The following is a 27994-nucleotide window of genomic DNA, read 5'->3' as shown; positions in this document are numbered from 1 at the left end:
GAAGAAGGAATTTTTATTTATTGGGATTTATTCATCGCCTTTATGATGAGATTCACCCAAGGCGTTGTACAGCAGGTACTTTGGGGGTTGGAGCAGGGCCAGCTTATCAATTGGACCAGGTGAGGCTGTGGCCCAGGGTGCCGGCAATTAAGGGCCCCAAAATAACCAGTCTCTGACCTCACCTGGTCTACAGGTTAAACCATTTCTCCTTTTCCCCTCTAGTCCAATTTCTCCCCCCCCCCCCCCCCCCGCTTCATCATCTCTCTCTGTCTCTCTCACTCCCTCCTCTGATGCAATTTCCTGTGGGTGGGATGCAGTAGAGGGAAGACCCAGGGGCTGGCTGAAGGTAGCCTGTCATGCTGCTGCCACCAGCAACCAACTTGAACTTTACAGGACCTGCAGAGAAGTGAGAGAGGTGAAGGAGCAGTGCTGGACCTGCGAGGAGGGGAACAGAGAAGAGAGAAAGAGACGGGACTAGGGGGTGGGGAGAGTTGCCGAACCCCTGGGGGAAGAGAGAGGGCATTGGAAGTAATACAGTTGAGGGGGGGGGGGGGTGCTGCCAGAGCAAGTTGGCTCAGGACGCCACTATCGCTGGAGCTAACCCTGGTTTGAGGGGAGTAAAATGGTATGTGTACAGGTAAATTTTCTCTCTGCTGTTCTGCTCCCTATTTGGCCACTTGCACAAATGACAGATGCAAAGCCAAATTTACATATAAGCTAGAGAAACTACAGCTTAAGGCCTTATGCTTCACTAAATAAGTTAAGGGGGTTTTCTACTAACATGCACTAGCGTTTTTAGCTGGTGCTAAATGCTAAGACGCCCATAGATTTTTAGCGTGAGCTAAACACGCTAGCACACTTTAGTAAAAGACCCCCTATATGCATTTGTAAATAATGAAATTTACAATTAAAAATTATCACAATTATTGTTTTTATAGTCAACTATTGTTTGCTTTTTAATATTTTTTTAAAATTTAGTTTCTACTTAATCGAGGTTTGGGGGAGCTGTTAACTGTAACTGTTTAGGGGCCATGTATTGCATCATACTGAAGTGATGAGCATTCTAACCCATCAGGTCATTTTATGGGAATGGGGTGCCTCAGAGGCTTGGCCTGGCACTAGAATTCATTTGATGAGGGGAGAATGCTGTGGAAACTGATCTGCCGCGATAACCCATTCATCTACTGCATTATATGAGATGAGGGGTGAAGGCTGGGTCTGTAGTGTTAGTCTTTCTCCCCTATTGCTCTTCTTACTGTCACACCCACCTAACAGACCTATTCTACCTCTTCATGTGTTATAGAATGGAGTGGAGGAGTTGGCCTAATGGTTAGAGCAGGAGGCTGAGAACTAGGGGAACCCAGTTGAAATCCCAGGATAGCAGCATGGGCAAGTCACAAAACCCTTCACTGCCTCATGTACAAACCTTCATTGTGAACCCTCAAGGGACAGAAAAATACCTACTGTACCTGAATGTACGCCACTTCAATGACTTGAAGGCAGTATATAAGAACAATAAAGAAAATTATACTTCTTTTTCAGCTGACAGAAATTGTTAATCCATCAGGAAATAAGATACAATACATTTTGTCTTTTTTTTTTTTCTTTCAAGATTAAGGTATGCTCAGAATTTTTTGAGCTCATTGGAGGTTGTGCTGCAGAAATTTGATTTCTCCAGGGGCTAATACATTTCCATTAAAGGAAATCTGCACTAAAATGTGGGATAGCTAGCAGAGGAAATGCTCCAGGAAAGAAAATTCCTGAAAGTATTATTTTTTACAGCAACGTGCCAGTCAGAGCTGCTCTGTGATCTCAGGTGTCTCGAGAACAGTTCAAGATATTAACCCTTCTGTGGGCCCGGAAGAGAAAGCAACATAGGCTGAGAGCAGATATTGTAACATCGAGTTTCTGTCTAGTACCAATGCCAGTTCCTCATCTTTCTTCTGGTTATTTGCTCAGGTCTGTTTGTAGCTTGCGTTAGCTGCAATTACAAAGTATTTTATTTCTACAAAAGATGTAATTTTATACAAAAGGTCATCATAATTAGAACAGGAAGGTTCAAACACTTGGATTAGTAGCCCAGCAAATGTGAGTTGTGTTCTGCATGTGTGCTGGTATGGACTAATGCTACCTGTCAACCTCTTGTCACTGCAGTGACGGCTGCAGATCTGGAACTGTCTGGCATGAGGACCTTGGAGCACGTGGCAGTGACTGTTACCATAACTCATCCACGCCGTGGCAATCTGGAAGTCAGCCTTTATTGTCCCAGTGGCATGTCCTCTTTACTTGGAACCACCCGCGTCACTGACGCGTATGTACTTCCCTTCACCATACCTCACAAGTTTTAGCACCCTAGGCATCCTCTAGCACTAGGTCCCCTCGTGGAAGAATAAGGTAATATATCAAATCAATTCTTGTATACCGCTAATATCCCCTTTCTGGGGTTCAGTGCGGTTTACATTCTAGGTGAGACAAAAGCCGATAATGTTAGTGTGAGGTATGAGAACAATTAGAGACCATTGGTGTAATGCAAGAGACCAAAAACATTATAGGAAAGGATAATGGATGATAGGTACTAGGAAGTAGAATTTAGAAGCCTAAGAATAGAAGAGATCATTTCCTATTGTTTGGCAGGGATCCCAGTGGCTTCCAGGACTGGACATTCTCCACAGTGAGATGCTGGGGTGAGAAAGCAGAAGGTACCTACCAAGTGATCATCACTGATATAGGTGAGTGTGACTGACTCTTGCTTACAGATAATATGCCAGGCTCTTAAAGTGGCAAATGAGGCTTTTGAGATGCCATGAACCACCTTACCTGTGGGAAGGGTATCCATATCTCAGATATAGGAGGAGATTTAAGAAGGGTGAAGCTGATTTACATATGTAATTGGGCATACACGTGTGAGTAGTGATTTTGGGAAAACCACTATTTACCGCAGCGCACACAGATTTGAAGGGAGCATCTAGATTGGATGGACCTTAGAGTGTATATTTTCCTGCTCTGAGTCGCACATCACTGTCCTCATTTAGAGTGGAGGATTGGAGGAATGATTGAGGCAAGAATTGTATTTATCTCTCTGATGTAAAAAAAATATAAATTGAGTTTTAGAGCTCAGCTCTTTAACTGCCTCCCCTTGGATGTGTTTTGCAAAATCTGGTATTTTCACATATAAATGTAGGTGCTAACACATGGAGGTTGCAAAGTCTGCCACTTGCACTTGTACATGCCGTCACTTAAATGTATCTGAGTAAGGCTTATCCAACCTATGGCTCAGGGACCAGAATCCGGCCCACCAAGTGCTTTTATTTTGGTCCTCAGAAGCTTGGCAATCCTTGTGGTGCTTACAGCAGGATTCCTCTTTCCCCACCATGACTCGGCTGACTGTATGTGGTGCCTTGAGCCAATTTGCTGGCATCTCTCCCTCTCTTGGTCCAGCGTCTCTCCCTTTCTCTCCCCTCCCCACTCCACCATGGGCTTGGTCTCTCTCTTTCCCCCTTCATACCCCTCTCCCTCCTTCCCTCATGATCCCTCTGATGCAATCTCCTGTGGACAAGACATGATAGAGGGAGGACCTGGCCGAAGGTAACCTGTCTTCATGCTACTGCTGCCAGCTACCCCTGTAAAGTTTACAGGACCACAGGGGAGGGAGGAAGCGATGAGAGGGAGGGATGCTGGACCCATGGTTAGGGGGGCAGTAGAGGAAGGAGAGGAGAGACTGGACTGGGGGTGAGGAGAGAAGAAGAAAGACACTGGACCAAGGGAGACAGGGATACTGGACCCTTGGGCGGGGGGTGAAATAGAAGGTTTAGCTATTAGACCAGCTGAGGCACTGGTGGTGATGTCAGAGACGGGGGATTTTAGCACCCTCTATTGCTGGCATCCTGAGCCAGTGCTCACTTGGTCCTGTGGTTAAGCCAGCCCTGAGTTCTTCCAACTATGCATGCAGCCATGTTTTTCCTGCAGTCTTACATGTGTTTTATTTAGATGTCCTCTTTCCAGCCTAGATGACCTATTCAAAATTGGGCTTATGATATCCTTTTTTTTTCTAGGGAATGAGTCTCTGGAAGCTGGAGCACTGAAACAGTGGCAGCTTCTGCTGTATGGCTCCTCCTGGACTCCTGAGGAGGTGAAAGAGAGACAAAGGTTAGTGATAGGGAGCCACAGAAAGATTTCTCCTTCCAGGGACAGAGATGGGCTTTGGAGACATATGCAACCTCTGGTGGTATCTGTAATATTCACCTTTCCTAATTGTAGGCAATTACAGGGCAATTATAAGACCTTCAAACACATTTTTGAAAGGGAAATCCCCTGCAGAGTATCCCTCTGTCTGCCAATTTTCACAGGTGCACCCACTTTTCAAGCAAATGTCCATGCAGAAAAGTAAGCACAAGGCTTTCAAAACGAAAGCAGTACATATGTACCCTTCCCCAACTTAACCCTTCCCCTTTTTTGTTAGGGTAAAAGTATCCACAGTGAGCAGCAGTGGCCATTTTTACACTAGTAAACAGCTGTTTGCCAGCACAAAGATTTTGAAAATATCCCTGCTCACTTTTTAAGCGCAAAATAAATACAAAAAAAATCCAAAAGGACCTGATACATTAATAAAGCCAAACAAAAAAAACAGCACCACGGGCCTTTAAAAATGGAACACAGTTCTTTAATGAATGAGCCTTGACAAAAAGACCCGACACGGGTGAAAGTGAAAGTGCCTTGGTGCTTTGTAGCTTTTACTATATGAGACGTGGGGTAAGGAATAATATATTGTAGAGGAATATATTCGAGTTATTCCCCAAGTTTTCCACGTCATCACTGTGACCCCTGACGCAGGTGCTAGTCACCGAAACACGGCCCGTGTCTGGTCTTTTTGTCAAGGCTCATTCATTAAAGAACTGTGTTCCATTTTTAAAGGCCCGTGGTGCTGTTTTTTTTTGTTTGGACTTTAGTTTGTACTTCGTTCCCTCTCTTTTGTTACATTAATAAAGCCAAACATAAAAACCAGTGCCACACACCATCAAAGGCGTTCAAAATATGTCCATATATAAATCTATTTAAGTCTATTCATGCTGTTTCTGATATGATAGCAGAGGACACGTATCCCTTCAAAAACAATGCACAAAGAAATTTTGTAAATACAGGAGAGCCCTCAGAATGCGATGCCCACATCACGCAGCTAGCCCTCTCAAGCTGTCATTGCTCAAGTAGTCATAATTTTCTCTGTCATCGGGCAACTCTTCTCGCACATCACTACCCAATGTGCTCAATATGTTTGATTTTCATATATTATTTGTATCGATAACTGTGCAAAAATCCTAAATATTCAGATATGGTTCTCAGCCTATCAGTGTAGTTTTTAAGGGAAAAAAATCCTGTTTTATGCACAGAAATATCTGTTTACAAAACTACACATCAAATTATGTGCATACAGTCTGTACCCAGATTTATATATTCATTCATTCGTTCATACTTGTATCCCACAATTCTCCAAAAATGAGTTGGCTTACATTTAACAGTTGTTAGAGATTACATTGATTCAATTACCATTTCCAAGGTTATTATTATTTATTGCATTTGTACCCCGCGCTTTCCCACACATGGCAGGCTCAATGCGGCTTCCATAGTAACAGTATAAAGAATTACAAAGTCGTAAAAAGAGAAAGCAATATGTAGTAAACGCAATATTAATGGGGTTAACGGATAAGTAAATTGAACATAGGAGGAATTGGGTTCAGAAGGAAATGAACGTTGGGAGGTAGGCGTAGAAGGATGGAGAGGAATGGATATGGGGTAGCAATAAGGATAATGGGAAACATGGTCAATGTATAACAATCATCAATAAGAATCATATGGGCAGGCTTTGGTTAGGTTGAATCATTAGGGTAGGCTATCTTGAAGAGATGGGTCTTCGGTGCTTTTCTGAAGGGCAGAAGGCCGTTGATGGTACGGATGGGTCTTGGTAAAGCATTCCAAAGCTGGCTACCTGAAAAGGAAAAATTGGATGCGTAGAAGGATTTGTATTTAATACCTTTGCAGTTGGGGAGGTGTAGATTAAGGTAAGTACGGGAGGACGTCAAACTGTTCCTGGTTGGGAGGTCGATAAGGTGATTCATGTAAGTGGGGGCTTCTCCGTGTAATATCTTGTAAATCATTGTGTGGATTTTAAAGTTAATTCTTTCTCTGATGGGGAGCCAGTGAAGTTTCTCTCGAAGAGTTGTTACGCTATCGAATCTTGACTTGCCAAAAATTAGTCTGGCTGCCGTGTTTTGGGAAGTCTGGAGCTTTTTCAATATTAGGGACTTACAACCTAAAAAAAACGCTGTTGCAGTAATCTGCGTGCATGAGTACAGTTGTATGATGTGTTTTAGGAAAACAGAGGTACAAGGCCCTTACACTCAAAATCAGATGAAGAGGTGAATGTACATTAGTGTTTAATAAGGACACTTGAGCATGGAATAAGCTTTCGCCCTGCGTTACCAGGGCAGCCTCTTGGTTTCTGTGTTTAGACAGTTGAGCAGGTCAGTGCTTCCCAGCAGGGTTAAGCTGGAAGCACACAGAAAGGGTCTACATGGGACACAAAGAAATCTGCAGGAGGTTATTTCTTTACATCTCGCTGTGTATGAGGTTTCTCTCTGATTGTATCACTTCATTACTGTCATCGTGGTCATTAGTGCTTCTGACTTCATTCCATTAGGTTAGTGGAGGAAGCAATGAGCGGACAGTATCTGAACCAAAGCTACTCCCTCCCCTGCCCACCCGGAATGGCGATCCCAGAACAAGAGATCTATATGATCACAAACAATACCCTGAAGGTAAGTGGTAGGGATAGAGAGTGTGTGTGTGAAGGTTCGAAGTTTGTGTATGGGGTACGCTCAGTGGTGTGCTGGTAAATTTTTAACAATGGGCTCTCTCTCCAGGCGTAGCCAGCCCTGCAATTTGGGGGCGGCAATACATTTCTCTCCCCCCCCCCCCACCCATGTGGACACATTAGGCATACCTTTGCTGGCAGGAATGCCGAGCCCACCAGCCAAAATACACTGCCACTGCTCCCCACTGCTTGTTTCTGGCTCTGAGCAGCATGCCAGGATTTCTCGCGCACGGTCAGAGCATACACGAAAAGTCCTTCCTGCTACTCAGAGCCAGAAACAACCAGTGGGGAGCAGTGGCAGTCATTTATTTGGCCAGTGGGGCCCAGCATCCCTGCCAGCAAAGTAAAAGGGAGTTCAGGAGGGGGCTCGAGCCCATTTTGGGAGCAGGTTGTTAAAGTAGCCACACTGGGCCTATTTTAACAACCAACTCTTAAAATTCTTAAAAATTTAACAATCGGCTCTCGCGAGCTGGTGAGAGCCTGCTCCAGCACACCACTGGGTACGCTGAAGTTAAGATGTGTGAAAGAAAGCAGGGCAGGAAGGTCTATGTATCTTGTACAGTGCCCTGAAGGAAAGAGATGTGTGTCTGTGTGTCACATACAGTACCATAATGGAAAGAAAGGGTGTGGGTGTCGTTCAGTATGCTGAATGTCAGTGGTGGGGGTGTGGATTTGTGTGTATCACATACATAGTAACATAGTAAATGATGGCAGATAAAGACCCGACCGGTTCATCCAGTCTGCCCAAGAAAACACCCACACTCGTAGCATATGATATGAATGTGATAGAAAATATGCATACTCGATCCTGATTTCTCTTTGCCATTTTTGAGGCAGAGACCTTGGAAGTCTGCCTGCCACTGGTCTTACTATCCAACTATTAGAGTTGCCATTGAAACCCACATCAGCCCATTCAGATCTGTCTTGCCGTATATGGAACACAGACCATAGAAGTCTGCCTGGCATTGGCCTTTTTTCCATCTACAGGAATTATCCCACACTTTTTTGAATTCCGTCACTATTTTTGTCTCCACTATCTTCCCCAGGAGGGTATTCCAGGCATCACCTCTCCGTGAAAAAGTACTTCTTGATGTTACTCCAGACTCCTTGCAACCTCATTTCTTTTCCTCTAGCTCTACCACTTCCCCATCTTTGGAAAAGATTTGTTATTTGATATTAATATCTTTCAAGTATTTAAATGTGCGTATCATATATCCCTTATTCCTTCTTTCCTCTAGGGCAGGGGTGGGTGCAACCACAGTCCTTGAAGGCCACAAGATTTCTACAATGAATAGGCATGAGATCTATTTGCATTCAATGGAAGCAGTACATGCAAATCAATATTAGCAAAATTCGCCCCTTCCTTTCTGAATACGCTCCAGAACCCTTATCCACACCCTTGTAGCCTCTCGCTTGGACTATTGCAATTTACTTCTCACTGGTCTTCCACTCAGCCATCTCTCTCCTCTCCAATCTGTCCAAAATTCTGCGGCACGACTTGTTTTCTGCCAGAATCGTTATACCCATACTAGCCCGCTCCTCAAGTCACTTCACTGGCTCCCTGTCCGCTTCCGCATTCAGTTTAAACTTCTCATACTGACCTTTAAATGCATCCACTCTGCAGCCCCCCATTACCTCTCCGCTCTCTTTGTGTCAGGTGTTCAGCGCTGCATGCGTCTGGTAGCGCTATACAAATGCTAATAATAATCAGATGCCTATTCATTGTGGAAATCTTGAAAACCTGACTGGGTTGTGAACCTCGAGGACCGTGGTTGCCCACCCCTGCTCTAGGTTAAACATATTAAGAACATAAGTATTGCTATACTGGGACAGACTGAAGCCCATCAAGCCCAGCATCCTGTTTCCAACAGTGACCAATCCAGGTTACAAGTACCTGGCAAGATGTCAAAAAGTACAATACATTTTATGCTGCTTGTCCATTTTGTACCATCTGCTGATCCACTTCAAGTATTTTTATGTTCTTAACAAGATACGGTTTCCAAAACTGAACACAATACTCCCAAGTGGGGCCTCACTAACAACTCGTATAGTGGCACGATCACCTCCCTTTCTTCTGCTGGTCTTTCTATGCAGCCTAGCATCTATCTGTCTACAGCCACCACCTTGTCACATCGTTCCTCAGACAGTAGCACCCCACAGCCTATCTCCCAAACTGTGCTCATCAGCCTCTCACCCCCATCTTGTACATCTTTAGATTTTTACACTCCAAGTGCATCACTCCGCATGTCTTTGCATTTAACTGCGGATCTTAGACCATTCTTCAGATTACTTCTCATGTTGCCCTCTCCTTCTGGGGTATCCACTCTGTTGCAAATCTTTGTGTCATCCGCAAAAAAGCAAACTTTTCCTTCTAATCCTTCGGCAATGTCATTCACAAATATATTAAATAGAATCTGCCCCAGTATTGATTCCTTGATGCACTTTACTGCTCACCTTCCTTTCCTCCAAGTGGATTCAATTTACCTCTGTCGCCTGTCAGCCAACCAGTTTCCAAACCAGTTCACTTCTTTGGGTCCTAACTTCAGCCCACTTAGCTTATTAATAATCCTCCTGTGAGGAACCATATCAAGGGCTTTGCTGAAATCCAAGTATATTACATCCAGCGCATGTTCTCGATCAATACAGTATCCTGAAGACAGGAGTTGTGTGTCTGATAGGTGTTTGGGAGAAGGATGTATGTGTCACACACAGTGTCTTGAACATACAAGGTCTTTCTGTGATACCCTGAGGCTGAGGTCTGGTGTATATCGCTACATATGATCGCAGCTTCTCTTCCTTCACTTACAACAAAGCTGTAGTACTGTTGTCACTTCTGACACAGTTCTCCCTCTGGGAGTATGATAGCTGACAATAAGAAATATTTACAGGAATTGCTTTGGGGCACAGAGTTTTAGTTGACGATAAGAGGGGAGCACTGGGGTTTTTCTTTTACTTCTCATTGACATTTCTCATGTGTCTCTTTTATGTTTTCTCAGACACTTATGCTTTTCGGCTGCTTTGCTGTATTTTGGTCTGTGTACTACATGCTGGAAGTTTATTTGACCAGAAAGAACGTGGACTTTGAACTGTCATGCGGCAGCTGGTCAAAGAGCAACAGACGCCATCGGGCCCTGGAGGCTGGTACAATGACAGAAGCCATACCCCTCTGTGGGATGAAAGATGGTACTGTAGAGGAGGTGGAGGATGTACATGGGATGATCACCTCTAGAATGGAGACACAGGGGGACTGGAGCCTGAGGCGACCCAAACCCCACAGAAACAATGGCGCTAGAAACCTTCAGCAGACCTATTTAGGGACAGAAATTTGTATCCAGGATCTGACATCTGACCTCCTCCTTCCAACCCAGAGAGAGACGCAAGAATGTTAGCCATACTCCATGAGCAGTTAGAAATGGTTCTACCTGATGTTCCCTTCCCCAAAATGAATAAAGAACCTTTGTTGGTTCTCTCTTATTGCGCTGGCTCGCGAAGATGAATCAAAAAGTAGCCAGAACTTTAAAGGTTTATAATTTCAAGACAAAGATTATTTTTAGTCATGGCCTGTATTGAGAGCCTGACTATTGATGTGGGACTGCTGTCATGCCACCCTAGGAAGGAAGGGGCAATAGGGGGGTTCGTGGGGTGTTGACAAAGATTAGGCATTAATGTCTCTCCCACTGTAGGCAGGGCTGGCCCAGATGAACCAGGAAGGATCAGGAAATAAAGAAAGAAAATCAAGACTTGTTCAGGAGATTTTGTGGCCAAGTGACAAAGAGGTCACACACATTTATGAAATGGGAAATTTCAGATACTAAAGTTTGCATTTCAAAGGCACAAGCATTTTTGCATGGAAACAGAATAGAAATAACTTCCCCCTCTACGCCTCTCCCACTGTTTGGATTGTGCACATGTAAGCCAAGTCTACATTACTATCACATTCCTTGTGAAAAGGATTATGTAGGAATTGATTTGTACATGTGGTTCTTTTAGGCTAGAACCAAGTGGCTTTGAGTTTGCTAAGTGGAAGGCATTTTTATGCCTGTACTCCATAGCAGGGCAGGGCAGGATAACATCAGGGTGGGAAAGATTGCATCTTATAGTTTCCAGCCCTGAGTGAGTACAACTGCTGGGTGAGCACAACAGCCTTTCCTGGGTTCTCTCCCTTACTTAAAAAAAGGAAGGACCAAGCAAGGTGACACGTTTGCGTTGATTCGTGCCTTGCAGAGACAGAGATCCAAATAAGTAAATATGTCCGTATAGAGCCAACCTAATACTGCATAGAAGGTTGTTTCTCTCCACCACTTTTTAAGAACTAGAAAATAATTTTAAGTAATAATAAGCATAAAATATGAAGCCATATTATAACATATTAAAACATTTGAGTAAGCTCAATAAGAACAGGTGGAAATGCTGAGCTTTGATTTTGCAGCCCTTGTCATAAGAGCCATCACTCAGAGCACCAAATAGCCTATAAAGACCAGTATTCTAGCAGTGGCAGAGTATCTGCCACCCAAAATCCTTCAGCCATTTGTTTGTAGAGTGGAAAGAAAATAAAAGGAATTTATTTACTGAAAATAGAATACAGAACAAAGGTACAGAGTCAGAGAGATTTTTCTTTATTTTGATTAAAAAGTACAAAATATGTTTTGGAGAACTTTTTTCTTATTCAAAAACTCAGAAGACTGATTTTTACCCTACTGCAACTGGACAAGTTTGATATTGTTGGGGGGAGGGGCTATGTGGCTTCCAACTTTGTCTTTTGGTGGAGGGGCTGTGATATTTTAGAATTGTTTTATTTTTTAATCAATCTCTGACTTTACGAAACTGATTGGAACAAAATGATGGAAAGCAGCAGTATAAAGCAGAACTTACAGTGAAAATTTTTTGCGCAGAAACACCCAACAATTAATTATTATTGATTTGTCCCATTAGTAAAAAGCAAATTAAAAGAAATAAATGTCTCTTGAAGTACTTTTAGTCACGTGAGGTTTTTTTGGCCTTCTGTGGGTCTCTGCTTACTCTTTCTGGAAACACTTTGCTCATTTTGGTGCAGGGAGCTTCATACTCTGCAAAGAAGATTATTTGAAGGGAGTTTGGTGAGACAGCTGGTGCATTTTAGCTTTCGCTGTTGGCATTTAACTGATGATCTGTCTGGGCCGACCATAGCCTGTTGAGCCTGCCTGGGAGGCTCCCCTGTTGCTTCCCATTTGTAAGCCAATAATATTTTTGCCTTCTTTGAGCTGCTGATCAGAGAAGTCCCGCTTATGTTCCTGGGCTTTCCTAGGGAAGAGACAAATGAAGCAAGATAGTTTCCATTTAAATACAGACTATGATGGCAGATAAAGACCAGTCTGGTTTAAGGCCTGGCATCAGAAAGTAAATTGAAAAGACTAAAGTTGATCTTTGCAACTAAGGATCCTTTGTGCTTTTCCCATGTTTTCTTGAATACTGTTACTGTTTTTGTCACCAAGGCCACCTCCATTACTTAGTCTAAGAGTAGAGAGGTGTGGTAGCCGTGTTAGTCCACTCTTAAAGGTTATCAATAGAAATCAAACAAAATAAAACATGGAAAAGAAAATAAGATGATACCTTTTTTATTGGACATAACTTAGTACATTTCTTGATTAGCTTTCGAAGGTCTGAGGAAGAAGGGCAACCTTTGAAAGCTAATCAAGAAATGTATTAAGTTATGTCCAATAAAAAAGGTATCATCTTATTTTCTTTTCCATGTTTTATTTTGTTTGATTTCTATTGATAACCTTAGTCTAAGAGGAAATGTTATCTGATGTCTCAGTTCATTGAGTTTTGGGTGCCCTTCTCAGCGTCTATGCTGTCTCTCTTTTCAGTAATATAAAGCCTTTGTTGGAGGCGATGATTGCTGACATTAAGTTTTTGTTTGTGTACCTTTTCCCAACTGATATATGTCTAGTTCACCTACTTTGTAATTTCTGTATTTAATATGAACAGATTCCAGTTCTCAGCCTCTGAGTAAATCTTTCCAGAACAGAATTGTGATTACAGGAACTGCTAGGTGTGGTCAGCTTTAATCCCTGCTTAGTGCCACTGATTGGGTGACAAGGCCTTACTTCTGTTTACTCAGCTATAAGTGAACAACAATAACCAAATGTCTAACACCAACACTGGTAGCCAGCCTTCCACCCAAGAGGGGGCTGTAGGTGAGGTTCTAATATGCAGGGCTTAATTTCTGGGGAAATGGCCTGGAATGCAGTTTCACCACTTCTTTTCAGACCCTAAAGCAGCAGAGGGGTTCTGCTTCAGCCCCTCCCTTCCAGGTAGTCATCAGAGAATAGGAGAGGAGGGGGGTGAGCTAGAGTAGAGCAGAGAATAGTGCTGTAGTTCAAGTTTATTGAAAATTTCTATACTGCCTATAGGAAGCACCATCTAGACGGTGTACAATTTAAAATTTGAGGAGGATTAATTCTAGACAAAACATACTATCCACATTGAGAAAGGGGAGAAGAATGCCATTTAATAATAGTAAAGCAAAAGGTATCCTACTTCCTAATCTTGCCCCAGGTCTGTCTGCTCCCTTTCAAGGCTTCACAGTTCCCCTTCCTTTCTAGCTACAAATTAAGCTCTGACCATAAGACATGTTAGGATCCTATCTGGGTGAATGGTTTTGTAAGATGGACAAGAATTAAGACATTTCAGGAGATGCTGAAGTTAGAGCTATAAAGTAACTGAGCAGTAAGCATTCTCAAAGACAAATTTTTGAGATGCTGAACCAGCTGTTAGCCTCAGCACAGTCATCACCACTAAGCAGGGGGAGCAGTAGCGTAGCCAGAGTTTAATTTTTAGATGGGCCTGGGTGGGCACAGGCCTTGCATTTCCTCTCCACCAGCTACCAACCCCCCCACCCCACCCCCGCGACAGCCCCCTGCACATGGTCAGTTCTGGTCATTTTTACTGACCTGAAGCGCCGTTCTCCTTCCAGCACCGGCGATTCCCATAGCCAGCCTTCTGCCAGCGCGCATCCGTTGTCAGAGCTTCTTCTCAGGCGCGTCCCGCCTACTCTGCAACATCCTGTTTTCCGCAAAGGTGGGACGCAGGAAGTTGCAGAGTAGGGAGGACGTGCCTGAGAAGAGGCCCCGATGACGCGCGCTGGCAGAAGGCTGGCTATGGTAATCGCCGGTGCTGGAGGGAGAATGGCGCTTCAGGGCAGTAAAAGTGAGCAGACCACGCGGACGGGGAGAGTGGGCAGAGGAGGCTGGGTGGGCCTGGAGCAAAAGTGGCTGGGCCTGGGCCCGTCCAGGCCCACCCGTGGCTGCGCCCCTGAGGGGGAGTCATCAACGTGGGCTGCTGTTTTCGGTTATCTTAGCACAGGTTCTCAGGCCCCGATCCTCAGAAGCAGATACGCAAATGTTCAGAACTGGCTCTGAATTCAGTGCACATGTAAAAGCGGGTCTCACGCATTCCTCTCAAATGCCTTCGGGGGGTGGTTACGTGTTTAGGGAGTCTTGGGGTCCACCGGACCTCCAGGTCCCTTATATGTTTGAAGGGGTGGGGGGGTCTGGGGGTCCACCGGAACACCAGGGTTTTATGACAGGTCCAGGCTTTTCTCCTGTCAAACCTCTTCTGCGGGAGGATTGTCCCTGGGCATGCTCTTGAGCACATGCCCAGGCACAATCCTCCCCTTAGCGCTCCATAAGTCCCTCATGATCAGCGCTATGACTGCGCTTAAATTTCATGTCATTAGCTTTGATCATTAGGGAGTTCATTCCCCATGCTGTTCCGGTAGTATTTTTACCACACTGTTCAGAACAGCGCGGGGGTTCTAATCATTGGGGCCTCATTGTATAAAATGGGACTTTGTGCTAAAATACCCTGACTTAACATAACCTACCTATATCGATAACTCCCTCCCCCCACCCACTAAATGTTGTCATCACCAAAGTACAATGAACAGTGAAGAAATCTGAAGTCCCGAAAGAGGACATCTCAAATTCTACTTACTTCATGAACCAGGAGGGATCTCCATGGTAACGACCGTCATTCTTTGTAACCGCTAAGCTGCCCAGTGCCATCAGGGTTCTCTGCACAGCAGCTAGGTCTTTTCCTACATGAAGAATGTCATAAACTTTGTTCAGTACAGAGAGGATTCTCTAGGGGACTGCTACAAAAACAATGGTACAACCAAATACAGAAAACAACAGAGAATTCTTTTTTCCCATTATGTATCCTCCCCCCCCCCCCCCCCCCCAATCTTGATTAACATAATTTTCTGTCATCTTTTGTGCTGACTGTAAATCTGGGTGTCTCACTCCTCAGTCTTAACTTCAGCATTGTCTTTTACATTTTCTGTTCTTACTGAAAGTGATGTCTACATCCGTTCTCCCTGCCCCAACTATTAGCTAACTACTCATAAATTTAGGATCCAAGTCACTTGTGGTGCCAAGAACTGGTGTAATAATTAGGGTTGAATATTAGTAAGTATCTTCAAAGTTCACTGTGGCATCCTCTGATTCTAAATAGCATAACAGTGGACTTCAGCAGGATCTAACTTAGCGCCATGCTGTGAAGCAACAAAATGACTAACTATAAATCAACTACAAATGTAGACAACTCTTGCGTTACAGCTTTCAGTCACTAAAGAATGAAATGTCAAGTTGGGGCAGTCTAGATTTCCTGAATAGAGGTATAGTGGTTAGGTGCCGAAGGCGACATTGAAGAGGTGGGCTTTGAGCAAGGATTAGAAGATGGGCAGGGAGGGGGCCTGGCGTATGGGCTCAAGGAGTTTATTCCAAGCATGGGGTGAGGCGAGGCAGAAAGGGCACCTAATCTGTCTCTTGCCCACATACCTTCAAAGAGGTCAACAGTCTGGAAAATGTCAGTTTTGACAACTCCATAGTCCTCCGAAGCCTTCAAGAACTGAGCTACCTGCTCCATTTGCTTGAATACTGTAGTAGGTGGGGGTTGCTGGATCTTCACAGGCTTGGAGCCTTCTGCGTAAAGGCTGTTGACCAACTTGCTCAGCACCTAATGAAATTAGAAAACATAGGTCTAGATATCAGTAATCCTTACAAAATTTGCTGCACCCTAGAAGTGAAATGACAAAGTGGCCTATCTCTTTCTATGTTAATCACCATACATCAGGGATTGACACTCTTTAAAAAACAAAAATGCCTTCACATGTAAAATAATGGTGGACATAGTCCTCTTTGTCCTGTGCAGTCTCAAAAGTTAACCAGTTCTTTTCTAAATTCTAGAGGACTCTTTTCCCTGTGGACAGTGGATAAGGTAAAGAAATGTAGATGATCATAGGGCTCATTTTCGAAACAGAAAAAATGTCCAAATCACAAAGGGGGCATTTTAAGGGGCAGAATTTGGGTGTTCCCAAAATTTGAACATTTTTCTGCCATAATGGAACAAAGCAAAAATGTACAGGGCTAAACATTTGACATTTTGATCTTGACTTGGTTCAATCATGACTAAATCACAAAAAAGTGCCCTAAATGACCAGGTGACCACTGAAAGGATTAATACATGACCCCCCTTTCCTTACTAACCCAGTGATCACTGATCCTCTCCTACCCACCAAAGATATGAATGAAACAGTACATACCAACCTCTATGACAGCTTCAGGTGTTATGGCCAGTCCTATTAGAGCAGCAAGCAGATCCCCAGAGTAGCCTAGTGGCCGATGCAGTGCACTGTAGAGAAAGGGACCCAGGCCCATATCCCACTCTAACTGTTACACTTGTAGTGGAAAATGTGAACCCTCCAAAACGCACCAAACACCTACTGTACCCACCTACAGGTGACACCTGCACATATAAGGGCTATTGTAGTGGTGTATAGTTTGGTACAGAAGGTGTTTGGTGGGTTTTGGAAGTCTCCCCATACAATATAAGGAGGTAAGAGTGAGATGTGCACTTGCGACCTTTCGTGTAAAGTCCACTGCAGTGCCCACTAGGGTGCCCCACTGCTCTGCTGGGATGTCTGTGTGGCCAGTCTACTAAGAATGTTGGCTCCCCAGACATCCCAATGACTTTTTTTTTTTGTGCATTTTAACCTTGGACAGTATTTTTTTTTCCAAAAATGGTCACAAAAGTAAAATGCACTGAGCACAAAATGTCTACAAAAGGTCTAGAAAATGGCCATTTTCAAAACAAAAATATAGATGTTTTTCTGGTTTGAAAATTACTATGTTTGTCACTTGATTTTTGGACATTTTCAGCAAAACATCCAAAATCGGATTTAGACTTATTGAAAATGCCCCTTCACATGTGCTTACAGTGTACTGGGGAGAGAGAGACATGGAGGGAAATAATCGAACAGGGTGCCCAACAGGCTCATTTTCAAAGCACTTAGCCTCCCAAAGTTCCATAGAAACCTATGGAACTTAGCCTCCCAAAGTGCTTTGAAAATATGCCTCCAAGTTTTCCTGAGGGCGTCCCCGCAGGACGGCCCTGTGAAGGGGCGAGGAAACAGCTATTATCAAAACAAGATGGGCGTCCATCTTTCGTTTTGATAATACGGTCGGGGACACCCAAATCTCAACATTTAGGTCGACCTTAGAGATGGTCGTCCCCGTTTTTCGGCGATAATGGAAACCAAGGATGCCCATCTCAAAAACGACCAAATCCAAGGCATTTGGTCATGGGAGGAGCCAGCATTCGTAGTGCACTGGTCCCCCTCACATGCCAGGACACCAACCGGGCACCCTAGGGGGCACTGCAGTGGACTTCACAAATTGCTCCCAGGTGCATAGCTCCCTTACCTTGGGTGCTGAGCACCCCAACCCCCCCCCCCCAAAACCCACTGCCCACAACTGTACAACACTACCATAGCCCTAAGGGGTGAAGGGATACATGTGGGTACAGTGGGTTTGTGGTGGGTTTTGAAGGGCTCACATTTACCAGCACAAGTGTAACAGGTAGAGGAGGATGGGCCTGGGTCCGCCTGCCTGAAGTGCACTGCACCCACTAAAACTGCTCCAGGGATCTGCATACTGCTGACATGGAGCTGGGTATGACATTCGAGGCTGGCATAGAGGCTGGCAAAAAAACATTTTTAATTTTTTTTTAGGGTAGGAGGGGGTTGGTGACCACTTGGGGAGTAAGGGGAGGTCATCCCCGATTCCCTCCGGTGGTCATCTGGTCAGTTTAGGCACCTTTTTGAGGCTTGGTTGTGAAAACAAATGGACCAAGTCGACCAAATGCTCGTCAGGGACGCCCTTCTTTTTTCCATTATCGGCCGAGGACGCCCATCTCTTAAGCATGCCCCAGTCCCGTCTTTGCTAAGCATCCGACACGCCCCCATGAACTTTGGTCGCCCCCGTAACGGACTGCAGTTGAGGGCAGTTGAGGGCTTTTGATTATGCCAATTTGGGTGACCCTGAGAGAAGGACGTCCATCTCCCGATTTGTGTCGGAAGATGGGCGCCCTTCTCTTTCGAAAATGCCCCTGATTGTGAGCCTGATTTTATAACTGAACCTCAATGTGAGAAATCCAACAACACACCTATTTATAAAAGCAACAAAGGCAGCTATGCATTTTTATAAAATGCTCTCGGTATTAGCCCGTGTAGTATACAAATACCAGTGCACACATTTACACCTGCTGTGAAAAAAAGTATAAATATTTATTTAAAACATGTATATTCTATGTTATCCAAAAACTCTGAGTAGGTAACAATTTAACACACACAAAATTTTCCACACCAAAACAGCACAACACATTAATCAAAACAATAAAAATGCTATACATTCACTTAACAAAAACTTCATACATTTCCCTTTCAAACATCTATTTGTTACATTTACTGCAGCTCTTAAACAAAAGGGGAAAAGCTCTCTAACAAGCATATTCTCTATCTGGTCAATAGTCAGCTGGTGGTTGTCAACATTTTTTAAACTAATGGTTCAAACTAACCTGGCAACTCTATCATAAATAAATAATATAAGAACAAAAAAAACATTTTCTAAAACCATGACCACTGCAGGCTGCATTAGGCCTCAGAATTTAGTATCGGCACCTATCTGGGTACCAGCGTTGAATATTCAGGCTCTGGCCACACCCAGAATTACACTGGATAGGTACAATATTCAGCCTGCTACCCAGTTAGCTAACCAGATAGAGGGCGGAATATCAGGTTCTCTTTTCCTTGATGCTCCTCCCAAACCCCACCCCTAAAATCAGCCCATTTCCTGAGCCCTCTCCAACCCCCCCAAGAGCAGCACCACTCCTGAACACCCCCCCCCCCCCCATGAGATTCCTTCTGCCTAAAGACACTCCCCACCTATCCTGCTGCAGGGGCTCCTACTTTAGGGTCTCTGGTGGACTAGTAGGGTAGGCTGAGCAGAAGCAATCCCCAGTTCTCCTGTTCATGCTGGCTCTGGATGCAAAATGGCAGCCATGACCTCTTATGGTATTTCACGGTAAGGGGTCAGCCTTCCATATAGGAACCTCTGCTGCCCGCTTAAACCATGTGAATGCATTTAGTCATGTATTTTATAAAATATACACACACATCACAACTCTACCCCTACTGTACCCAAACTGTGCCTCCAGAAATGCCTACACATGGTACGCATGTAAGTCCATGCCATTTTATTACTGTGGGGGTCTTTTTTTAAAACTCAGCTCAAGTAATCTGCAGCAGGGCTCATAGGAATAAAATGGGCCCTGGTGCAGATAACTCGAGCTAAGTATATATTTCTGTGTGTTGAAGTCTGTTATCATGAAGATCTCTATCATCCTTCTTGACAGGATAAGAGATACATGAGGAGGGACAATTTAGAAAGGATGTCAAACTCAGAATATGGATATCCAATATGGATATCACAAATGGACGTGCATCTCGCATGTATTTTACTCCCTTATCTTGATTATTGTAACTCATTGCTTGGAGGTTATAGCAAAAAAAAATTTAAATAGGCTACAATTTTTGCAGAATATGGCTGCAAGGCTGATATATGGTTTAAGAAAACATTTATTGAAGGAATTACACTGGCTTCCAGTAAATTCAAGAATACAGTTTAAAATTATTTGTATGGAGTATGGTGAGTGTTCCAACAAATTGATTCATTATTTGGATTTCCCTAATCCTTTAATTTGGCAAGGTCAGAGCATAGTTTGAAGCTGAATTATTCTACTTTTAAGGATGTTTTGAAAAATCAGTATTGGAATCTTCTTTTTTGTATAAGGGTGTCAAACTGTGGAATAATTTACCTTTAGTTAGAAAAATGTCTACCTTTTTTTTTTTTTTAATGACTATTTGCTAGATGTTTTTCTGCTCTGTGCAGTTATCTTTTTGGTCTATTTTAGAAAAAAAAAAAAAACGTCCAGGTGAAAAATGCACAAAATCAAGCCATTGGGATGTAGGAGGAGCCAGAATTCTTAGTAGAATGGCCACACAGACATCCAGGAGAGCAATGGGGCACTGCAGGACTTCATATAAAAGCTTCCAGGTGTACATCTCACCGTTGCTCCCTTAGCTTCTCTGCTGAGCCCACCAAAACCCACTACCCCTAACTGTACACCACTACAATAGCCCTTATAGGTGAAGGGGGCACCTATATATGGGTACAGTGGGTTTCTGGTGAGTTTTGGAGGGCTCACAGTTTCCACCACAAGTGTAACAAGTAGGGGGAGGTATAGGCCTGCGTCCACCCATCTACAGTGCACTGCACCTACTAGACCAGGGGCGTATCTGAGGTTCGGCGGTAGGGGGGGCAGGGGCTAGAGTGAGGGGGCACATTATAGCCCCCCCCGGCCGCCGCCCCCCCCTACCGCCATCAACCCTCCCTCCCCCGCTTACCGCCGTCACCTACCCCCGAGGTCCGCTTCCTCCTGCCAGCTTTTTAAAATATTGCTTCAGCTGGCGGGGGACCCCAACCGCCCCCCCCCCCCCAGCCCAGCCACGGTCTTCTTTCACTTCTTCATCCTCGTCGTGCTGTGAAAGCTGCATGCATCCTTAGTTCCAGTTGGACGGAGTCTGACGTCGCAGTACGTTGATGTTACAACGTGCTGCGATGTCAGACTCCGTCCAACTGGAACTAAGGATGCATGCAGCTTTCACAGCACGACGAGGATGAAGAAGACCGCGCCAGCTGAAGCAATATTTTAAAAAGCCGGCAGGAGGAAGCGGACCTCGGGAGTAGGTGACGGCGGTAGGCGGGGGAGGGAGGGAGGGTTAACGGCGGTAGGGGGGTCCGGGGTGAAATCTGCAGGGGCCCAGGCCCCTGTGGCCCCATGCAGATACGCCCCTGTACTAGACTACTCCAGGGACCTTCATGCTGCTCTAATGGACCTGAATATAACATCTGAGGCTGGCATAGAGGCTAGTAAGTAATGTTTTTAATCACATTTTGGGGGATGGGAGGGGGTTAGTAACCACTGGGGGAGTAAGGGGAGGTCATCCCTGATTCCCTCCAGTGGTTATCTGGTCATTTAGGTCTAGACCAAAATGTCCAACTTATAGCCCTGGATGTTTTTGTTTTGTTCCACTATGGCAGAAAAACGACAAGTGTTAGAAATGCCCAGATCCCACGCTTAACACACGTCTGACATGCCCCCTTGTGATTTGATGGACTTCATAGAAAAACATCTAAAAATTGGTTTCGAAAATATCAATTTGGATGTTTTTGTGAGAAAAATGTCGAAATGCAGATTTGTACTACTTTTTGAACGTTTTTCTCTTGAAAATGAGCCCCATAGTCTCCTGCCTTCCTACTCCAACTTTTATTCATATTTGCTGGAATGTGTAAATACATCACCTTGGGCCAGAGCTGGCATCTATATTTCATATTACCTGGCTAATGGTATGCTGTTGTACTGGAACTGTAGTTATTTATCTAAAGCATTTCTAAACTGCCTTCTTGATTTCAAAAGAAGTTACCCAAGGAATTTACAGTGTAAGAGATTTATGCTTCTATGCATAGAGTAGGAAAGGAAGTGAATGGAGGCAGAACAACAGCTAAGTGTTGAATACCTATGTCAGGTAAAAATACTCCTAACATGTCTCAAAGAATTCTTAGAAATGAGCAAGCTATTTTACACCCTCCCTCTTAAGAGGGCTTTAAAATTGCTTGGTAATATCTAAGAATTCTCTGAGACATTTTAGGAGTAACTGTTATAATTTACTGTGGGGTCTCAATGTTAGAGAAAATACACAACAATGTTGAAATAAAAATAAAGAAAAAATTTTGAGCAAGCTCTGTTTATGACATCATCAAAGGAGAATCACTTACAATTCCATTCTTCAACCATGCCTGGAACCCTTCTCTGCCTGGCTCAGGCCGTCCAACTTCTGCTCCACACTGAGCAACGATCCACTCCACCAGACGGTTCTCCAACTCTGGATCATATTTCTTCTGGATCTTAGACTGCACCTCCCGGCTCATGCCATATGCAGGGCCCACGTTTGCCATATTTGGTTATAGAATGAGACCTAGAGAAACAGGAATTAATACTCACTCAGCATCTTTCTGTTCCATTCATATTGCGTAAACACAAGACACTGGTAAATTGGCAGCTTGCTCCAGTATTCTGGAGCTTAGAGTGGAAAGTGCAATTTGCTCCCCAGCTAACTCCCTTCTCCCTTTTCTTCAAGCTGTTCTGAAGCAAACAGAAGCCTGATCAATTAAACCTTTCTGTGATGTAAATCTTGAGTGTTCCACAGCTTGCCCTGCTGTAAGAGGGGATGCCAATGTGATAAGTCCAAATAGGCACCTCTTTCAGCACGGCAAGCTGTTTACATTTATTTATTTATTTGTTGCATTTGTACCCTACATTTTCCCACCTCTTTGCAGGCTCAATGTGGCTTACATAGTACCGTGAGGTATTATCCACCTCTGGTGATGAAACAAATACAGAGTGATGTTGTTACAGACCATTAGAGAATCAAAAGAAGAAGAGTGATATATATTGTTCATTGCAGGTTATGGCTTTGTTGTGTTGCTAAGTTCAGTTACTTAAGTTGGATCAGTAGTGTATGCCTTTTCAAACAGATCGGTCTTTAGTGATTTCCAGAAATTGAGGTTATCCTTCGTTGTCTTTATGGCTTTCCCGGGGGCCCTTTTACTAAGCTGTGCTAAGAAATGGGCTTAGTGGCATTTTCTCTGTGCTAAGCCATTTCTAGCATGGCCATAAATTCAGCCTTTTTCTATTTCCAGAATATACGGCCATGCGCTAACGTTAGCATTGGCGTGCAGCCATTTTAGAAAATGACTGCGGGAGCACTTACTGCCTCTTATTTAGGAAGCACTAAGGGCTCCTGTGTTATGGATGCACTCAGGGCCGTGCCGATGCGGTAAGCGGGGTAAGCCCACCTCTGGAGGGCGCCGCCGCGGAGCTTACCCTCGCCCCGCGCCACCAAGGACTTTAAATCTTTTACCTCGGTCGCAGCAGCGTCAGTGAAAGCGCTGCCGACGTCTCCCTTCCCTTGCGCTCATTGGTTCCCTCAGTGTCCCGCCTTCTTCTGACGTCAGAAGAAGGCGGACACTGAGGGAACCGTGAAGGGAAGGGAGACGTCGGAAGCGCTCTGCTTTCACTGATGCTGCTGCGACCGGAAGTAAAAGATTTAAAGGCCCCAGGGCACGGAGGAAAGAGCAGAGAGGCATGGATGGGAGGGCAGAGAGACAGGATGGATGGGAGGGCAGAGAGGCATGGATGGGAGGGCAGCAGCAGGGCCCATGGAGAGGACAAATTGCTGGAAGGGGAGGGGAGAGAGGAGGATTGCTAGCTATGGATGCAGCAGGGAAGGGCAGAGAGGGACAAGGATGGACATGGGGGCCCAGGGAGAGGACAATTTGCTGGAAATGGAGGGGAGGGGAGAGAGGAGGATTGCTGGCTATGGATGGAGGAGGGAAGGGCAGAGAGGGACAAGTATGGACGTGGATGGGAGGACAGGACCCAGGGAGAGAGAAGAAATTGCTGGAAATGGATGTAGAGCAGGAAATGAAGAAGAAAGGAGGAAAGTAAAGAAATAAATGGAAAGGAAGCCCTGGAAATGGAGTTAAGAGGACAGATAGCAGCAGACTCAGATATTGGGCCAGCATGATCGGAAAAAGAAAGTCACCAGACAACAAAGGTAGAAAAAAATCATTTTATTTTCATTTTAGCGTTTGGAATATGTCCACTTTGAGAATTTACATCTGCTATCTTATTTTGCAATGTATAGCAATTTGTTTCTAAGAATATTGCTGACAATTCCTGTCAGTGTGGCAAGTGGTGAGCGATCATTTTCACCGGGGGGGGGGGGGGGGGGGGCGTGATCATTTTCACGGGGGGGGGGGGGGGGCGCCAACTGATAGTCTGCAGGGGGGCGCCAGAGACCCTAGGCACGGCTCTGGATGCACTAACCAGTTAGCGCTGAAGTAATGTCAGCGCAATAGCTGATTAGCACATGTATGACCACACTCCGCCCCTGACACACCCCCTCCAAACAGAATACCGCATGTTTAGCACATGCCGATACAAAACTAATGCAGAAGGCTTTAGCACATTCTGTGTTAGGCCAATTTTCCTGCACTAGGTTCATGTTAGCACCTGATACAGCTCAAGAACCAAGCTCAAGAACACACACATACTGACACACGCTCTGAAGCAGGCGCAAATGTGCATTTGTATTGTGTATTGTATAAAATATGTGGGTACAACAAATACACCTCCAGGAATGCCTAATGCAGCACTCATATAAGTAGACGCCCTCTTGTTGACATCTGGTCTCCTCCCCCCCCCTCCCCCCCCCAGACATCACCAGCTGGTTACGCTTCTGATCTGTATACTGCTTCACAATTTTATATAAAAGATCTATTCTATGTGTAAAACAAGCTTTACAGGTGGAAAAATTACTTCCTTAGGGGCCCTTTTACTAAGCTGAGGTAGGGCTACCACAGAGGGGTAGTGTGCACCAAATCGACCCTACCGCTGGGGTAGCGCAAGTGCCCAGCACTAATTCCAAAGTTGGCATGCACAGTTTCCCATGGTAGAAAATCATTTTCTTCATCAGGGAGCATTCTCAGCGGTAATCGGCAGCTTGGCCACATTGCCACGTGTTCCCTGTAGCGTGTGAGTCCTTACCATCAAGTAAATAGGTGGTGGTAAGGGCTCAGGCAGTAAGTAGCCATGCGCTACTTTTAATGTTAGCGAATGGCCATTTACTGAACCATTTTTTTAAAAGGCCTTTTTTTACCCACCGCTGTAAAAAATGGCCCAGCATGCACCAATTTCACATGGCCACACTAGCACAGGCCACCTTTTGCCGCAGCTTAGTAAAAGGGCCCCTTAATGACAAGCAACAGTGGAAAACGGGCAAATGAGATTTTAGTGTTTGCTGTCAAAATGAAGGTGGTGGGGAGAATTTCAACAGAGCATGTTATCTTGAGGTATTTTAATTATTATTACATTTGTGTTATTTAATGCATTCTATGATGAAAGCTGCTTTTGCGTTCATTTGAAAGATCATATAGAAAATGTATTGAACTAAATAGGGACAGGATACAGTTAGATCTGGTAGGTGCTTCGTAACATCTTGCTGTTTGTAACCTCTACCACTATATATAGCTTTGGTAATGCTTATTGTATTTATATGTTCAACTGCTTTATCTAAGGGAGGTGAGTGGGTGTGGTCATTGTCCCCATCCCCCCCCCCCCCCCCACCCCCCAATGTTTATCTGGATGTGAGAATCAGCATGCAAAGTTCCTTCAGGTTCAGCTCATCAAATTTTGAAATACGGTTAGAGACTTTGGAGTTTTCTAAGTTTCTTTACCAACTGTAAAACCTGCACCCCATCATCGCGTTCTGCCTCTTCAACAGAGTACTACTACTACTACAAATCATTTCTATAGCGCTACCAGTCGTACACAGCGCTTCACAATTGAACATGAAGAAAAGACAGTCCCTGCTCAAAGAGCTTACAATCTAAATCAGGACAGACAGACAGGACAAATAAGGGATAAGGGTAGGACAGACAGATAGGACACATAGGAATGATTCTAAATGGAATGTTGCTACTATTTGAGATTCTACATGGAATGTTAATGTTGCTAATCCGCTAGCAGCATTCCATGTAGAAGCCTGCCCTTGCAGATCAGCAACGCGGCCGCGCAGGCTTCTGTTTCTGTGAGTCTGACGTCCTGCACGTACGTGCAGGACGTCAGACTCACAGAAACAGAAGCCTGCGCGGCTGCGTTGCTGATCTGCAAGGGCAGGCTTCTACTACTACTATAAATCATTTCTATAGCGCTACCAGTCGTACACAGCGCTTCACAATTGAACATGAAGAAAAGACAGTCCCTGCTCAAAGAGCTTACAATCTAAATCAGGACAGACAGACAGGACAAATAAGGGATAAGGGTAGGACAGACAGATAGGACACATAGGGAAAAGGGAACTATTGAAGAGAGGAAGACAAGATAAAGGTTACGAGCAGGTGATAGGTTAGGAATTAAAAGCAGCATCAAACAGGTAGGCCTTTAGCCCGGATTTGAAGGTGGAACAGGGATTCTGAAGTGGCCTGGGGGCCCCTATTGTCCCTTGTAGTCTACGTATGTGAAGTTCTGAGATGACAGGGGAGACGGAGGAAGCAGGTAAGGGTAATGCTCTAGGTCCTACTCCTTTTGCCAATAAATGATAAACACACTGTAGAATCAACATCATATTAAACCTCTTTGTTCCCATTTATGGACACTCTGCAATCTAGCCTGGCAGATAGAAAATAAAACTGTCCCAGGGGACAACTGTAACTGGGCTTACACACAACCAGTGTAGAACCTTTCCTAACAAACATGGCTTTTCTGATTATAAAGGCTTTGCGTAATTAGGGTGGCGATATTGTGCCCTCATGGAGGACAAGCTGAGCTAGTCCTGCTTTTACACAATTGCATGCATGGTAGTTCTGCTTTCTTTTTTCTTTTTTTTTTTTAGGGAAATCAGAACTATACCTCTCTTAAAACCAGAATTGGCTTATTCTATTCCCCTGGATATGAAACTATATGATCACCATAGGTACCATAACAGTGCTGCTCAGCTTGAAGGGGTAGATGTTCAGCTAGACCGCAGTGGCATTATTCCCAGATATTCAATGCCGAGCCATGTCCAGGCACCGGCGTTGAATATTCAAGTTTATACAGCTGGCTATCTCTTATGTGGTTAAATGCAATATTCAGCAATTAACCACGTAAGTGGCACCTCATAAAGATAGGACTGGCTCTTATGCAGTCCAATTTGACCGCTTAACTTAGGCAGTTAAGTGCTGAATTTACGACGCCAACCCTGGACTACCCACAAAATAATCGACTTTCACTTTAGCGGTCTGTGGTTATATTTATAGTCAGCTGCACTAACCAGTTTGCTACTGATTATCAGCAGATAGCCCCGCACACTGGGTTAAGTGCCGCTGAATGTGGTTAGCTTAGCAGGGTTTAAAAAAGATTTGGACAGCTTCATAAAGGAAAAGTCCATAGACCATTATTAAAATGGACTTGGGGAAAATCCACTGCTTATTTCTAGGATAAGCAGCACAAAAATGTATTGTACTTTTTTGGGACCTTGCCAGGTATTTGTGACCTGGATTGGCCACTGTTGGAAACAGGATGCTGGGCTTGATGGACCTTTGGTCTGTCCCAGTATGGCAGTACTTATGTAAGTGCCGCTGAATGTGGTAAAGGCAGTTAGCTTAGCGGGGGTTTGGACAGCTTCCTAAAGGAAAAGTCCATAGATCATTATTAAAATGGACATGGGGAAAATCCACTGCTTATTTCTAGGATACGAAGCACAAAAAATGTTTTGTACGTTTTTGGGACCTTGCCAGGTATTTGTGACCTGGATTGGCCACTGTTGGAAACAGGCTGCTGGGCTTGATGGACCTTTGGAGAGGCATAATCGAACGCGAACGCCCATCTCCATGGGTGTCTACCGAGAACGGGTACGTAAAGGGGCAGGACAAACCGTATTTTTGAAAAAATGGGCGTCCATCTTTTTTCCGATAATATGGTTTGTGCCCGGCAAATGCATCAGATTTGTGCGGATTTGAGCTGGGCGGTTTCGTTTGTCAGCGATAATGGAAACCGAAGGCGCCCAGCTCAAAAACGACCTAATCCAAGGCATTGGTTCATGGGAGGGGCCAGGATTCGTAGTGCACTGGTCCCCCTCACATGCCA

The 27994-nt window shown here is 44.5% G+C and overlaps 2 protein-coding genes across 2 annotated transcripts in view; one reads left to right on the top strand and one right to left on the bottom strand.

Annotated features, from left to right (window-relative positions):
- Positions 1-11836, top strand: part of PCSK7 (proprotein convertase subtilisin/kexin type 7) — a 45164-nt gene extending 33328 nt beyond the window's left edge. Inside the window, 5 exon segments of the mRNA XM_030220867.1 lie at positions 2155-2311; positions 2635-2729; positions 4053-4146; positions 6692-6809; positions 9862-11836. Of these exon segments, the coding sequence (XP_030076727.1) occupies positions 2155-2311; positions 2635-2729; positions 4053-4146; positions 6692-6809; positions 9862-10254 (857 nt within the window). The 3' untranslated portion in view covers positions 10255-11836.
- The window catches only part of TAGLN (transgelin), a 29377-nt gene continuing 12843 nt past the window's right edge, over positions 11461-27994 (bottom strand). Inside the window, exons 2-5 of the mRNA XM_030220871.1 lie at positions 22081-22280; positions 15685-15862; positions 14840-14942; positions 11461-12145 (exon numbers count right to left, since the gene is read on the bottom strand). Of these exons, the coding sequence (XP_030076731.1) occupies positions 12001-12145; positions 14840-14942; positions 15685-15862; positions 22081-22260 (606 nt within the window). The 5' untranslated portion in view covers positions 22261-22280 and the 3' untranslated portion in view covers positions 11461-12000. The remainder of the gene's footprint in view (positions 12146-14839; positions 14943-15684; positions 15863-22080; positions 22281-27994) is intronic.

This window comes from Microcaecilia unicolor, chromosome 12 (genome assembly GCF_901765095.1).
Source record: "Microcaecilia unicolor chromosome 12, aMicUni1.1, whole genome shotgun sequence".
In the NCBI taxonomy this organism is placed as follows: domain Eukaryota; kingdom Metazoa; phylum Chordata; class Amphibia; order Gymnophiona; family Siphonopidae; genus Microcaecilia; species Microcaecilia unicolor.
This window is presented reverse-complemented; position numbering and strand designations above follow the sequence as displayed.